This window comes from Vulpes vulpes, chromosome 2, assembly GCF_048418805.1.
Source record: "Vulpes vulpes isolate BD-2025 chromosome 2, VulVul3, whole genome shotgun sequence".
Taxonomy (NCBI): Eukaryota; Metazoa; Chordata; class Mammalia; order Carnivora; family Canidae; genus Vulpes; species Vulpes vulpes.
Window position 1 is genome coordinate 152,873,217 of NC_132781.1, and position 16,474 is coordinate 152,889,690.

The 16,474-nt window shown below is 48.8% G+C and overlaps 1 protein-coding gene across 1 annotated transcript; it reads right to left on the reverse strand.

Annotated features, from left to right (window-relative positions):
- Nucleotides 1–57: 57 nt before the first annotated feature.
- On the reverse strand, nt 58–14,156 carry NUDC (nuclear distribution C, dynein complex regulator). The gene is made up of 9 exons (XM_026014411.2): nt 13,917–14,156; nt 11,746–11,823; nt 3,189–3,392; nt 3,034–3,099; nt 2,100–2,219; nt 1,829–2,023; nt 896–979; nt 695–813; nt 58–333 (listed from the first exon to the last, which is right to left on the reverse strand). Exons 1-9 carry the CDS (start codon nt 13,995–13,997, stop codon nt 282–284), a joined length of 999 nt encoding a protein of 332 aa, XP_025870196.1. The 5' UTR covers nt 13,998–14,156; the 3' UTR covers nt 58–281.
- Between the last annotated feature and the right edge of the window lie 2,318 nt (nt 14,157–16,474).

Consider the following 16,474-nt stretch of genomic DNA (forward strand, 5'->3'; position numbering starts at 1 on the left):
GGCCTGCCCCCCGCCCCCACCCCTCCAGGAAAGGCCAGAGGGAAGAGGAGACAAAGCTGGAGTAAATAGTTTTAATGTGTAACAGGAGGCCAACTGGGGAAGATAAGGCACCCCCCCCCCAAGGCCCCAGCCCTTCTCCCATGATGCCCTGGGACCAGTGTGCCTGAGCGGGTCCCATGCCTGCCCCAGCCTTAAGGCCCCCAAGTCCCAGGGAAGGGTAGGAAAAGAAGGTGGACGGCTGGTGGCTCAGCCCCAAGAGTTCAGGGAGGCAAACACAGGAACTAGTTGAATTTGGCCTTGGAAAAATCCATCTCCGGATGCTGATCCATGAACCTGGGGAGCGAAAGTAAGAAGCTAAAACAGGCCGTCCCGTCCCGCACAATTAGCCCCTTTCTCCCAGCTCCCCCACATCAGGTCTAATTTTCTTCAGAACCCTGAGCAACTTGGAGCCAGGCCAGGCACTGGTAGCACCTCAGGGTCATCCCTTCCTACCCTGAGGTGGCTCTGCCCTCAAGATGACCTCAGAAAGTGACCAGAGTAGGCAAGCTCACACTATAAATCCATAAACCCAGCCACCTCATCCCAGAAGGGGCAGGGCAGCTCCTGTGTCCCGCTCCGTGACCCACTAAGTACTATCATCCAGGTCCAGGCCCAACAGCTGCCTCCCCCAAACCCCCATCTCCGCATTGCTCACTTCTTCAGAATCTCCTGCTTTTTCTGCTCATCCGAGGTGGGCAGCCCCATGGACTTCTGCCTCTGGTCGTACATCATCTTTTCCACCATGCTGCGGGTCTCACTGTCCAGGTCTGACAGCTGAGGGCAGGCGGTAACAGGAACAGCTGAAGCTCTGGGGCCATCCACACCCCACCCCACACCCTGACCAGCCAGGGCTCACCTTGGAGTTCTCAGGGTTGATCTTCTTCGTATTGATCTCAGGGTCACTGGACACCAAGCGGCTCCACCACTCCATCTTGTTGATCTGTGAGCGGGGGGGAAGGTAGCTCCCTCTGTACCCTAGGAACCACCCCTCCGCCTTTCCAGAACCCAACTCTCCTCCACAGCCTGCACCTGAGACCTGTGAAGACCTGTGTAGAGACCCAGGGTGCAGACAGGAGAGGTCTCTGCCCTCTGCAGTGGCTGGGGGAAACATGCTGACCGTTACAAATCAGTGTCATCAAGGCAAAAATAAGGTGCAGAGGGAGCTATGCGTCCAGGGAAAGGGGAGAGAAGTTAGAGTGGCGGCCGGGCCTAAGGGACACTCAGCACAGCTGATCAAAAGCATGGCAGGGCACCCTGGTTGGGAGGAACAGCAGACACAAGGGCACCAAGAGGTGAGGAAGAGGCAGGTAGGCTCGGACAGGCCTTAGGTTCCGGGGAAGCCTCCCTTGGACCAATGGCACCTTATAGACACCATGTTTATTTACTGGTGTCTTGTGTCCCATCACTGTGGGAATGAGCAGAGGCTTTCTGAGGGTAATTCTCTACATTTTGTCCATTGCTCTTTCACCAGCAGTTAGAAGAGTCTGTGGCATGTAGTAGGTTTTCAAGTTATTTGCTGAATTTAATGCACGTATAAACCTAACATAAGGAAGATGCTTTGGTACCAAAGACTTTCAATTTTGATTCCATCCCAACCTAGAGGGAGAAGCCTGGCAAATCTCTGAGTTTCCCTTTTCCTGACTTTAAAACGGGACAGACCTACATTAAAACTCTTGTGCTGATTTCATATGTCTACAAGGCCCCCAGCAGGGTCCCTGAGTGAATGAGCAGAAACCCTCCCCTCCTTTCTCCAACAAGACGCAGACCCAAGAGGCCAGGCCGCTCACACCTTCTCCAGATGCACCGTCACCACCTTGCCGTCCTCAATGAGCCATGAGCTCTCTTCCACTTTCACCTCATTGTAGAGCTCCCCATCAATGACCGCCGGTTGTCCCTTGAGCCCCACCCGGAGGTGCCGCCGATGGATGTCCACCACCACATCCTTCCCCTTCAGCCGGAAGTTCACACGGAAGGGCAAGACCAGCTGCACGGAGCAGGAGAAGTCAGAAGGAGCCCCAGCCTGGCTCCCTAAGCTCCAAACCCTAGCCCTGGCCACTTACGTCCAGCTCCGACAAGGTCTGGGTCCAGCGGTAATTGGGCAGGTCCGCCCCGTTGCCAAGGTTGGGCTTTAGTTTCCCTTTGTCTTTCTCATCCTCCTCTTCCTCGTCCTCCTCAGCCTCCTGCTCACAGTTGGGGTGCTCAGCTACTTACCTGACAGACATAGACTGAACCCCACTGAGCCAGGCCCAGGGCTGGCACTGGGCATACAGCCACAAGATGAAACAGACCTGGTCCCTGCCCACTCCATGGCCCACTGGGAGCCAAAGGTAAAAAATGGTTCTGATCTCTGGCTGAGAGGAACAGCGTACCATGTGGAAAAAAAAAAAACAGCTGGGGAAAGTGATAGAGATGGACTCACAAAACCTAGCTAGGGACCCAAGCCATGGGACTCAGAAAGAAAGCTTAGCACAAAAACAAAGTCACAAGGTAGCCATGGGAACAGTTGTTTTAAAATAAAACCAGACTGCCAAATGGTCAATTTTCTTTTTCTGTATCTGTAGGGTTGACACCCGTGGTGTCAAACCAGAAACTTTGGAAAGCCAAATGAATGCTCCAAGGATTGTTTGGGAAGCTGGACTTGAGTCAGAGGGAAGAGCCCTGATACATCCCCCAGATGTATCAGAGCAGCCCACCACAGAGGGCGAGGCTGGGCTTAGTGACCCCAGCCCACCTGAATGATACTTATCCAGGCACTGCCCTCTCTGGCTCTTGGGCTCTCCTGCCAAGACTTTAAGGCCAGGGTTTTTTTTTTTTTTTTTTTCAAACCTGGTCTTGTGGTCCAATGTCTATGAGTGGGATCTTGAAGTGTGGGAAGGACCCCCAAAACTGAGGGAGAAGGCATAAGGGAAGGCATTCCAGAGATAGAGAAAGGCTAGAAGGTCCCTGGAAGTTCCCAAGTCCTGACTAGTCTCAGGCACTCCCAGTCCATCTCACCTGCTTCCCTGGTGAGCCAAGGCTGCCATTCTTGAGCTGAGCCTCATGATTCTCTGCGTCCTTTTTCTGTGGCAAAGGGCACAGCAGTTGGAAAGAGTATCCTCACTGCCAGTGCCAATGGGGATGGGGACAGGGCTGGGGGAGCCCACTCTTACCTGGTCAATCTCCAGCTGCAGCCTCTCTGCCTCCTCATCAGTCAGCTCCTTGATCTGGGGCCCAGAGGTCTCTGATTTGGCCTCTTTGGCCAGCCTGGCTGCCCTCTCGGCCTTCTCCCGCCGTTCAGTCTCCTGCCGAGCTCTCTTCTCCCGTCGGGCCTTCTGTGCCAGCTGGTTATGGTGGTTGAAGGTCTGTGTGATGAGCTGGGGAAGGGAGAGAAGGCGATGAGGCACTGGAGCAGTGGCCAGTGTTCCAAGGCCTAGAGTCCCACCTCCATGTGCTAGGGTACCTGGGCAAGGCACTGTACTCAGAACCTCAGTTCCTCATCTATAAAACGGGGATCACACTGTACACACGTATCTCAAAGCTATGATGAGAATACCTGCAAAGTACCTGGAGGGATAAACAGTGGCTACTTAAAAAAAAAAAAAACCTATTGACAAAAAACACGGGACAGTGAAGTCGGACAAGCTGAGTTCTAACCCAGGCTGTTACACATGAGCTATTATATTTTTGGCAAAGGACTTAACCTGTAAGAGCTTCAGATTTCTCATCTGTGAAGATGAATCCCTATAACCTCATAGGGTTGTGGTGCTCAGAGTCCTTCCCTACAGAGCAGGGCTGTTAGAAGCCAAACTCCAGCCTCCGCCTGAGAGGCCTCTCCTGAGCTCACAGGCCCACACTGCCCAGCTCCTGAATGATCTCTTACCCACATGTACCCATCTCCAGGATGGCAGGCCCAGCCCTGCAGCACTCAGCACTGCACCCAGGACTGCCATGGTAGCAGGGAGTCAGAAATAGCTTTCTTGAGGGAGGAGCTTAGGTTCCTCCTCTCCTCAGCCTACAGGCCAACAATGTCAAATCCCTCCTCTCCCACTATCTCCCCAGGATGCTTCCAACCTGCATCCTGCTGGCTGGCCTCCCTGCTGCCCAAGAGCTACTATACTACTGCCACTGTCACTATCTGGCTGTGTGGCCTTGGACAAGTGAACAACTTTGACACTTTTTAAGCCCTATTTTCCCACCTGTAATGAGGATTGAACATGACACTTACCAAGAAGCTGGCACAGTCCCTGCCATATCACAGCCACATACTAAGTGTTAGCTGCCCAACATCCCTTGCCTGGTTGAGGCTAAACCAGTGTCAGCTGATTGGGCGAGGGGACAGCACATTCTCTGCTATAAAAAATGCAGTGGGAGAGACGGCTCACCTGTTTATACCAACAGGTCTCCAAATGTGGTACCCCACACCTACAGCACCAGCATCACCCAGAATTTGCTAGAAATCCTAAACTTTGGCCCTGCTTCAGACTTACTGCATCACACATTCTGGGTAGGGCTCAGCAGCATATATATATATATATATATATATATATATATATATATATATATTTATATATATTTTAAGACTTATTTTATTTGGAGAGAGAGCATCTGTGTGCGAGCAGAGAGAGGGGGGCAGAGGAAGAATCCTGAAGCAGACTCCCTGCTGAGAATGAAGCCCAACACAGGGAGGCTGAGATCCTGACCTGAGCTGATATCAACAGTCAGCCAGGCCACTTAACTCTCTAAGCCACCCCAGTGCCCCAGCAATCTGTATTTCTTTTTAAAGATTTTATTTATTTATTCAAGAGAGACACATAAAGAGAGAGGCAGAGACATAGGTAGAGAGAGAAGCGGGCTCCAGGCAGGAAGCCCGATGTGGGACTTAATCTCGGGACTCCAGGATCACGCTCTGAGCCAAAGGCAGATGCTCAACCACTGAGCCACCCAGGCGTCCCAATCTGTATTTTTAACAAGCCCTCCTGCCCAAGTCTCAAGCAGACATGAGAGTCACACCTAGACTGGAGTTCCCGGACTATTCCTTGTACCTGTGTGACCCTGAGGTCATCACTCTGTGCTTCTATTTCATTATTTTCAAAAGCAATCTTGCATAAGCTGTTCTTTGCCTAGAATGTCCTTGTCCCTACTCCCAGGTCACCCGGCAATCTCCCATTCATCCTCTAGGACTAGTTCCAATGTCTCCAGAACGTCATCTCTTCACCTTCAGTAGGCTCAGGAATACATCCAACACAGAAAGCCCAACCGTGTCAGCCCACACACCTGGAAGAGGCCTTGCAGAGCACTCAGCACATGATCAGTGGTCAATCAGGTGGTCAATACCATCTTCCAAACATCTCTGAGCCACAGCTGGAGGGAGGAAAGGGTCTGCAAGAGCTGAGAGACCTAGGTGGGGCTCAGGGTCACCAAAGTCACGAATGGACTCCTAGACGTAGGTTCTGGTAAATGTCCCCTGGCTTCTTATCCATTTGATGTCAATTCTTCCTGCTACCTCGAACTCCCAACCTCATGCCACACTATGGTAATTCCATACTTTGCAAGGCTGAACGGCGCCCAAAGCATCTCCCAAACCAAATGAGTTAACAAAATGGGGTGCGTATGAAAAATAAGTGGGTCACCCGCAGGCCATTCTGCTATCAATAGAATCAGTCATGAGATAATTACGCCAGCAGATGCTGTTCCACCACAGGGCCTTGGTCCCAAATCCCTAATCAGGAAGACCTTGAACTCAAGCCATTTGCCAACCAGTGGCCAAGGGGAGGCGGGAGCAGGGCCCTCCCTCTCCCAGCTCCAGTGAATCATGTTACATCCCATTTGTCCTGTTCCTTCCCAGCTCCTGGAGGTTAGTTGAGGGCAGAGCTGAACCACCAGGCACATCCAAGGGCCAATCAGAGCAGCCTCTGACCCCTCCTCCCAATCTCCTCCTCCCAGCTGAGCCCCAGGCAGAGACCCCTGGTGATGTATAGCCTACTCAGTGTTGTCAACTGGCAGGCTGTCAGACAGCCAAGCATCTGTCACTGGACACCTCTTCAGGAACCACAGCCCAGCAGAGTGGGGAAGGGATAAGGACAGTTGGGCTAGTTCTAGAAGACAGGTCTCAGACTGTTAAATGGGCATACCTGAACACAGGCTTTCCCTGACCTAGGCCGGATGATCAGGGAGTAAAGAGTGGTCCCCATCAGCCTCGCCAGAAGAGACACTGAGAGATATTTAACCTGAATATGGCAGGGGCTGGGGTGGGGCAGTGTAACCCAACACATCTGAAAGAGGGAACACACACTCCTGTTCTAGAACTTTATAAATGAAATCATTCAATGAGTGCTTTTTTTTTTTTTTTTTTTTTTTTTTTTTTTATGATAGTCACACACAGAGAGAGAGGCAGAGACACAGGCAGAGGGAGAAGCAGGCTCCATGCACCGGGAGCCCGACGTGGGATTTGATCCCGGGTCTCCAGGATTGCGTCCTGGGCCAAAGGCAGGCGCCAAACCGCTGCGCCACCCAGGGATCCCCTCAATGAGTGCTCTTATGTGTGTGTCTTCCTTTAAAAGACTGAACAATAGAGGATCCCTGGGTGGCGCAGCGGTTTAGCGCCTGCCTTTGGTCCAGGGCGCGATCCCGGAATCCCGGGATCGAGTACCGCGTCAGTCTCCTGGCATGGAGCCTGCTTCTCCCTCTGTCTGTGTCTCTGCCTCTCTCTCCTCTCTCTGTGACTATCATGAATAAATAAATAAATAATCTTAAAAAAAAAAAGGCTGAATAATATTCCCTTAGATCCATTATACATATATACGACACTATTTACTCATCCATCGATGGATGCTTGGATTGCTTCCATCTTTTGGCTCTGTGCATAATGCTGCTATAACATGGATGTACAAATCTCTCAAGAACCTGCTTTCAAATCTTTTGGGTATGTACCTAAAAGCAGGACTGCTGGACCATATAGTAGTTCTATTTTTAATTTTTGATGAAGTGCCATGCTGTTTCCTACAGCAGCTGCACCATTTTATATTCCCATCAACAATGCACAAACGTGCCAATTTATCCGCACCCTCGCCAACACTTGGGAGTTTCCTGGTTTTTTACAGAAACCATTCTAATGGGTGTGAGGTGATATTTCAGCATGCTTTTATTTGTATTTCTCTGATTAATGATGCTGAGCATCTTTTATAATAAAATATTTTTAAAGAGCCACAATAATTCACTTTTACCAGAAATATCTGAAGATTACCCTTTTCTCCACAGCCCTGTTAAGAACTGGTTTCGGGGGGGGGGGGTTCTATTTGTCAGTTTGGCAGGAAAAAAGGGGCATATCACTGTTTATTTCTCCTAGATTTCCTTGATTACTAGTCAAATTGGAGATCTTTTCAAATTTCTTTGGATCTGCTCTTGGAATGGCCTATTTTTCTGTTTATCCTTTTCTTGTCAATTTACAAGAGTTCCTGCATATTGAATCAGTCATTAAATTTTCTGTCCTCTGCACTGAACATTTTTTCCAAATCTATGGTTTTCCAATGAACTGTCTCTTTTGTCAGACCCACAAAATCTTTAATGTTTAAAGAGGTAAAAAGCTACTTTTTCCCTTATGGCCTCCAGGTTTCTTTCCTTTTTTTTTTTTTTTAAGATTTTATTTATTCATTTATGGGAGACAGAGAGGCAGAGACACAGGCAGAGGGAGATGCAGGCTCCCCATGGGGGGCCTGATGCAGGACCCAATCTCAGAACCCTGGGATTATGACCTGAGCCAAAGGCAGAACTCAACCATTGAGCCACCCCGGTGCCCCAGCTTCCAGGTTTGTAATCTTGCAAAGCCTCCTCCACATAAGATCATACGGTTTCCTAGCTTTCCTTACTAGACCCTTCTTGGTCTGCAATTTATTTTTACATATGAATAAAACAGATGGTATACTTTTGGTTCTTTATAGAAAAACAGCCAGTTGTAGCAGCAACGACTTAATCATCTTTTGGGTACGGAACTGAATTACTCTAGCATATACTGAATTCTCCTGTGTTAGACTTTTTCTGGGTTCTCTATTCTGTTTCACTGTTCCATTTGTCTCTTCCTATGTCAATAACACTGATTTGATCATATGGCTTTCCTCAAATCCACAATCCTTTATCCATAATTCCTAGCTCAAAAGCTATAAAAAAATATAAAAGTGTTTTTGGACTTAGAAGCTTGCGACATGAAGGTATTATAGTCTTCATATCTCCCACTTGGTAAGAATATTGATATACATTTCTCTACAGAAATACTAATGCTTCTTTACAGGATGCTGCTCCTAACTCATGGAGCATACATTACATACATTACTCCACTGTTAACAAACTACTGTAAGTATAGTATATGTAACTATGTCACCTCCTAAAATCCAAAGAATTCTAAATCCCCAAACACATCTGGCCCCAAGAGGTTCAAAAAAGGAGGGGGATCCCTGGGTGGTTCAGCAGTTTAGCGTCTGCCTTTGGCCCAGGGCGCGATCCTGGAGTCCTGGGATTGAGTCCCACGTCGGGCTCCTGGCATGGAGCCTGCTTCTCCCTCCTCCTGTGTCTCTGCCTCTTCTCTCTCTCTCATCACAAATAAATAAATAAATCTTAAAAAAAAAAAAAAGGATCATGAACTTGTGGCTCAGTTGGTTGGGCGTCCCACTCTTGACTGCAGCTCAGGTCACGATCTTGGAGTTGTGGGGCTGAGCCTCACGTTGGGCTCCCCACTCAGGAGGGAGTTTGCTTCTCTCTCTCTCTTTTTTTTTTTTAAATTAATTTTTATTGGTGTTCAATTTACCAACATACAGAAAAACACCCAGTGCTCATCCCGTCAAGTGTCCACCTCAGTGCCCGTCACCCATTCTCTCTCTCTTTTTTTTTTTAAAGATTTATTTATTTATTCATTCAGAGAGAGCGAGAGAGAGAGGCAGAGACACAGGCAGAGGGAGAAGCAGGCTCCATGCAGGAAGCCGGATGCGGGACTCGATCCCGGGTCTCCAGGATCACACTCCGGGCTGCAGGCGGCGCCAAACCGCTGCGCCACCGGGGCTGCCCGGAGTTTGCTTCTCTACCTCTTCCTCTACCCCTCCCCTCATGGACTCTCTAAAATAAATCAATAAATCTTAAAAAAAAAAAAGGACCATGAACTTGTATTCTCAAACGCCACCCACTTCATCTCCATGACTTCTTTTATCCTCCCAATAGCCCTGTAAGGTAATGATTAAGACTTCTTTACAGGTAAGAAAAAGTGAGGCTCAGAGAAAAAAGGATTCACCCAATGCCACACAGTTGTCAAGGAAGGGATGGGGAACTGGGATTCCAACTCATACCTGCCTGACTCCGGAGCCCATAACTCCTAGTGCACTTGAAAATGTTGTATGTGGTGGCCTGTACACAGTAGGCACTCAATATAAAAGTTATTGTGCTATAAACAGAGACCAGGTAGGAAAGCTGGATATGTTTCTGCCAGCCCAAGGGTCTGATCAACCACCTGGGAAAGAGCTTTGTTTCTACGAAACAAAGAACCAAGGAGCATGACAAGGTCTAAGACGGACCAGTAGACATCCAATATGTGGTGGTTATATCACCCCACACTTGTAAGATACCACTTCCTTTTTTTTTTAAGATTTTATTGATTGATTGATAGGTGGGGGGAGGAGTAGAGGGAGAGAGACCATGTCAAGCAGATTCCTGGCTAAGCACAGAACTCGATATGGGGCTCAATCTCACAACCCGAGCCAAATCCAAGAGTCAGACACTTAACCAACTGAGCTGCCCAGGCACCCCAATACCACTTCCTCGTATCACTCAACACTCTCTTCGTCCAGCTCTTACTCATCCTTCATACTTCGAGCACCACTGTCTCACAAAGTCTCCCTTGAGCCCTCAGCATAGGTTAGTCTCCATTTAATGCCCCAGGACTTCTCCCTAACACCCATGACTTCACTTTTTAGGGGATGGGGGCAGGGTGCTACACTGTGAGATCCAAGTACACAAAGACCATTTCTGTATTCACCTCTTTATTCTAAAGGGTCTGTCTGGCTTAATACCTACCAAACAAAGCATTAGGTGTTCAATAAATATTCATTGAGTGAATGAATAAATGACTACTACTATGCAGTCTGGCCCACAGAAAAACAAAAAGTGCTGGTGCTGGGATGCCTGGGTGGCTCAGTGGTTGAGAGTCTGCCTTCAGCTTCAGGCATGGTCCCGGAGTCCCAGGATCGAGTCTCGCATCAGGCTCCCCACAGGGAGCCAGCTTCTCCCTCTGCCTGTGTCTCTCTCTGCCTCTGTGTCTCTCATGAACAAATAAAATCTTTAAAAAAAAAAAAAAAAAAGAGGTGCTGGTACTAACACAGGAAGAATATTTGAGCCAGAAGTGGCCTACAGGTATGTCTACCTTCTTCCATTTTGCAGACATGTAGATTCAAAGGACCTGGGGTAGCCCTGGTGGCGCAGCGGTTTAGCGCCGCCTGCAGCCCGGGGTGTGATCCTGGAGACCCGGGATCGAGTCCCGCATCGGGCTTCCTGCATGGAGCCTGCTTCTCCCTCTGCCTTTGTCTCTGCCTCTCTCTCGCTCTCTGAATGAATAAATAAATAAATCTTTAAAAAAAAAAAAAAATGAAAGGACCAGAGAACTAGTGGGAAATCAACAAAGCCATACAGCTTAGCCAAGATCTCGGGACTCTCCATGTCCGGGCTAGTGTGTCTATGACCGAGTAGCCTCAGATCATTAAGATCCAGTATAGAGCACTCCAGTTTGTCCGACCCCTGAAGCCACAGAAAGCAGTTTGCAAAACTCCTTCTTGTTACTATGTCTCTTTAGGTAAAAACAAACATCAGGTCCTAAAAATATTTGTTCAGTGAGGTAACATTTTCATGACTTACCATTTTCATGACTTACCAATCTTCAAAAATATAATTACAACCTAACAAATCAAAAGGAAGTTCAAGGTCTCAGAGCCTGTAGCACAAAATGCAATCCCCAAATCTATGAACTTTGGGTCACAGTATCTGGGAAGACTGGGATTAGATGGTTTTAAGTTTTCCTGTATTTGTTTTCTAAGCTCAATTTCCACTCTCATCTCCAGCTAGGTAATTAGATAAAACCTCCTCAATGGAAAAGGAACCAGGAAGCATGGTGTCGGGCAGAAGGTAGTCTGACAACAGACTCTGGTTTGAACCCTGGCTCTTCTACAATTCAGCTCAAGATCTTATACAAAATCCTACTCCCTGAGTGGCACAGTTGGTTAAGTATCCACTCTTGGTTTCAGCTCAGGTTGTGATCTCAGGGTTGTGAGATCAAACCTGGCATCAAGCTCCACATTCTGCTCAAGACTCCCTTTCCCTCTACCCTTCCTACCCAGCTCATGTGCATGCATGAATGCACATGCTCTCGCCCTCTCTCGCTCTCTCAAATAATAAAGCTTAAAAAAAAAAAAAGGACTTTGGACAAAGTGCCAAACACCCCTTGAGCCAATTTCATTTGCAAAATGGGAATAATAACACCTGGCCTTCTCAAGCTGCTAAAGGATCACAGGAAATAGGAGTAGATAAAGTACCTGGCAAGGAGAGGGGCTTCAATACATGACAGCTTGCTTCCTTTCCCTGACTCTTTACCCTTGGCATTTTACTTTCACTGAAGGTTGTTATAATGCCAAAGGAAGATTACATATGCTTTCCTTATGAAGAAACAGGTTCCAAAGGACAGCAGGCCCCAACACTCACCTTCTCTGCCATCCCCTCTTCTCCTCCAACAAAAAAATCTGTTTTGCGCCGAAGGAAGCTGAAGAAAGTGTTCACAAGCTGGAAAACAGAGAAGACTGAAGCTGCGGAGATGCCCCCAGGGAGCCCTCAGCTGCCCAGAAACCAGATCCTAGTCCAGGAGGGAGTCAGAAACTTGGTAGTTTCCTCCTGAGCCTCTCATTGGACAAGACAGGCTCCCCAGCAGGCCCTACTTTAGTTACCTCCACTAGGAGGCCTAACCTCACCTGATTTAGGTGGCCTGAAAGGCAGATTTCCATCTCCTGTGTATGTGTGCCTGCGTTTCACATTCCTTGTGGCTCTAGAAACAGCCTAAGGATACAGAACACTGCTCTGCATCCAGGGCTTGAAACACCTAGGCCCAGCTTTCCTTCCAGACAGTGAAAAGTCCATCCAGACTGGCACTGGCTGAGTTACTAGGGCAGAGCCAAAAAGAGGGGAGCCACTTCAAAGGTTAAAACCAACTAACTCTGGCTGGTACAGTAAAGTATCCAAGTGGTTAATTAAGCACATGGGTTTGATTATCAGACTGATAATATATTAGCTGTCACCTTAGAGAAGTTTCTTAACTCTAAAAGAGAAATAGCAGCCGGGCCTATTTCTAGGGATCTTGTGAGAATTAAATGATAATGGAGGTGAGGGCCTTAGCAATGTCTGGCCCAGAGCAAGAGACCTCCTGCCAGAGTGAACGATTCATACATAGGTACCATGAACTATGGCTTATTCTGTCTACATCCCCAAAACCTGACATCAGATCTGGCTCAGTGTATATGCTCAGTAAATCTGCTGAATGAAATGATCTAGTGGTGATCTAGAGTTAGCATATACAAGCCCTTTTACTTGCCCAAATGAGTGGTTCTAAGTCTGATGCTAGACTTTATCTTCATGGTTTGAGTTTCTACTTCTAGATAATTTTTTGATTCATTCAAAAATGAACTCACTCCGAATCCTATTTGGGATCAACAATTTAGGAGGGTGGGAGAGGGAAACTACACACAAGCAAAGTAGTAACTCTTCCCACCTCAAGGGGCTTGAGAGTCCTTGGTCTCCACCGGTGCCCAGCTAAAAGAATGGGAATGGAAAGCTCAAAGAAAACTTGCTCCCAGTGAGACACAGAACCAGCACACTGGCCTAAGGAATCTGGTCCTAATTCAGGAACCTGCTGGGTGATCTGAGGCAAGTTCCTTCAGTTCCTCTTCAGAATTAGAGTTTTGGAACTGATCCTGATAGGCTTTTCTACTTCTAACTTTCCATGGTTTGGGTCAAAAAAACAAACTCCAGCATCTATACCAGTACGTCTTTGTGTTATGTGTGGTCAGTACGCATGAACTGTGCTTTTGAAAGGGTCTTTCCAAGCTCCATCAGGGCAAGGATAGACTTCTGCTCACATATACACCCAGGACCCAATCCGGTGAGTATCTGACACACATCACTCAACAAATATTTGTTGAATGAACAAACCTGCTTATTGTGAATTCCTTACTGTCCTTTACTTCAAGACACTACTCTCCTCACTACTCAGAAGAGACTTGTGGCTGCCTCAAAGACAAAAGGAACTGAGGCTTGCTGATGTGGAAAGGCCCCTTGCTGGTAGGTGGTGGAGATAAATGGTGAACCCAGGCTTCCTATTCCCCATTCTAGGCCTGAAAGGACCACGTGCTAACATCGCCCCGCCCCACCCCCGCACCCCCCCAACAAGCATTCGTCAGCTCGGTCCAGGTCTTGGTAGATGCAAATGCCAAAGTCTGGGATGGTTCATCCTAAGAAGTGCTCCTCGGGGGCGGCCATCAGTAGGGATACGAGGCCGGAAGCATGTGTGAGAGCGGGGGGACGGGCTAAGGGGGGCGCTGCGGGTTTTCCAGGGCCGCGTTCGGAGACGCAGGAGTTGCTGAGACAGGAACTCCTGAGTGGCGCCGGGGGGGGCCAGCAGAGAAACGACTGAGGCCTTAAGGGCGGCGGGGAGGCCAGACCGGAAGCTGGGGGCGCGCGGAGATGGAGGCGGGTCCCAGGAACCCGCGAGGCCCAGAGGTGGATCTCGGCCCCCGAAGGCAGGGAAGCGGAGGGAGCGTGCCAGCGCCGCGCGGGTGGGCGAGCGCCGTAGGAGCAGGCCAGGCCGACGCCGCGCGGGCCGTTACCTCCTGCACGCCGCCCTCGTGCTGCTGCGCCATGGCCAGCAACATGCCGTCGAACCGCTCCTCCTCCTGCTCTCCGCCCATCGCGCCCGCCTCTCGCCACACTCCGAGGGCCCAGCTCCGCGCTCGCGTCCCGCGTTCTCCCGGCTCCTTAGAGTCGCGTCCGGCCCAACCGCTCCAGCCGTCCGCCTTCCGCAGCGGAGCCGGAAACACGCACGCGCCGCGCCGGCCGGTCCCGCCCTCCCGCCCTCTCTTCCCGCCTCCCTCCTGGCCCGCAACCATTGACCGCGCGGCAAACAGCCCGCGTCTCCCACGATTGGTCCGCCCGCTGAGCCAATCGACGGGCCCGTTCAGGAAGCGGTGGGCGGAGCTGAGGGATCCGGAGTTTGGCGTGAGTTGCTATGGTCACCAGATGCTTTGGAGCCTTCCAGAAAACCCTGAGCTACGAATCTGGCGGGTTCGAAGTTAAGAAGGGACAAACTCTGCGCCTCCTCCTTGAGAGTGACTTACCAGCCTGAAGAAGGGCGGGGCTGAACGTGTCCTTCGTCTTCTTCTCTAGCGCTTCCATGAGGCAGTGCAGGCCCAGAAGGGAGCCGGGGCTGGCCCAAAGGACAGCCCTACCTCCGTCGTCACAGCATACTCGCCAGAACCAGCTTCGTGGGATTACAAACCGTACTGTCGCGCGGGCGTCTGTCTTGGAAGGGCTCCGTGCTTGGCTTTAATGTTCTTCTGATGCAGTCCTGAAAATCTAAATTTTTGAACAAGAAACAGCACGTTTTGTACTGGGCTCTGCAAATTACGTAATGGTTGCTATATTCCACCTTCACTCCCGTTAGTGGGGGACACATCCCAGCCATCTAAAGATGGCCAACCCCTCCACTTTTGCAGTGAATTTCATCATCTTAGTCTTTTCAGGGATTCTAGCCTCGTTATTATCCTTTTTTTTTTTTTAAATATTTATTTATCCATGAGAGACACACAGAGAGCTGCAGGGACACAGGCAGAAGGAGAAGCAGGCTCCATGCAGGGAGCCCGATGTGGGTGGGACTCGATCGCGGGACTCCAGGATCACACCCTAGACTGAAGGCAGGCGCCAAACCGCTGAGCCACCCAGGGACACGCCCCTTATCCTTTTTTTAATCTCCTGCATCACAGATTTCTTTCTTCTGGATCATTCCCTTCAATTTGCAAACCTGTTCTAATGTCCCCCCCCTTTTTTTTTTTTATTCTGTGACCCCTGCTTTTCTCCTCCTACCACGCCAGTTTTCGGTTCTCACAGCAAAACTTGAAAAGATTACATGTCTCTCCACTTTGTTACCTAACATCTTTCCTTTTCTGAAAAGACTCTAGCAAAGGGTACAATGACTTTTTTTGCCAAAGCGCATGAACCACAATTATCTTCCTCAACTTCTTTTTTTTTTTCTTAAGATTTTATTTATTTATTCATGAGAGATACAGAGAGGCAGAGGGAGAATCAGGCTCCCTGTAGGGAGCCTGACGTGGGACTGGATCCCAGGACCTCGGGATCACCACCTGAGCCAAAGGCAGACAGACAGACACTCAACCACTGAGCCACCCGGATGCCCCATTATCTTCCTCAACTTCTCAGCTGCATTTGACACAGTTTGCCCCTTCTTCTAGACACACTTTTTTTTTCTTTAGGCTTCTGATCTGGATGGAATTGTGTTCCCCGAAATTCATATGTTGAAGCCCCCAGTGTGACGTTTTGGACCAAGAGCCATTTAAAGAGGTAATTAAGGTGAAATTAATTCATAAACATGTGGGGTCCTAATCCCATATGAAAGAGTGTCCTTACAAGAAGAGGGAGAGATCCCTAGGAAATCATAAGTACACAGAGGAAAGGCCATGGGTAGCAGCCTTCCACAAGACAAAGAGAGGACGTGGAGAAAGCAAACACCTTGTTCTTGGACTTCCAGCCTCCTGAGCTGAGAAAATAAGTTTATGCTGTTGAAGTCACAGAGTCTATGGTATTTTATTATACAGCTCTAGCAACCCAATAGAGCTTCTGTGTTACCACAGTGACCTGGTTTTCTTCCCACTGCACTAACACTCTTAGTGTCCTGCACCACCTAGACATTTACTAAAATGCTGGCGGCTCTGTCCTTTGCTCTCTCCTCTTCCCTCTCTACACTTTCTCCTTAGGTAATCTCATGATATCTCTGGCCCAGAGCTCACCTAAGCTCCTGGTTCTTCTATCTGACTACCTCCTGGAAACTCCAGTTGATGATCCGATAGGTATCTCAAAACTCACATGGCTTTGGGAAGATGAAAAAGTTCTCGAGATGGATGGTGGCAATGGTTGCACAACAATGTGAATGTACCTAATACCACTGAACTGTATCCTTAAAAATGGTTAAAATGGTAAACTTAATGTCATATATATTTTTTACCACAATAAAGACATGTATAATTTTATGAGACAATTTGAAATTTGAACTATGACTAGATATTTGATCATATTCAAGAATTATTGTTTGGGGGCACCAGGGTGGCTCAGTTGATTAAGCATCTGCCTTCAGCTTGGGTCATGATCCCAGAGT

Bases quoted from the DNA above. Each gene is read 5' to 3' on its own strand.
- NUDC (XM_026014411.2), bottom strand. From the start codon at position 13,997: ATGGGCGGAGAGCAGGAGGAGGAGCGGTTCGACGGCATGTTGCTGGCC. The intron at 3,100-3,188 runs GTAAGAGTGGGC...CCTTTGCCACAG, and splicing joins TGCAGCTGGAGATTGACCAG to AAAAAGGACGCAGAGAATCA. The intron at 980-1,828 runs GTGTGAGCGGCC...CCCCGCTCACAG, and splicing joins TGACGGTGCATCTGGAGAAG to ATCAACAAGATGGAGTGGTG.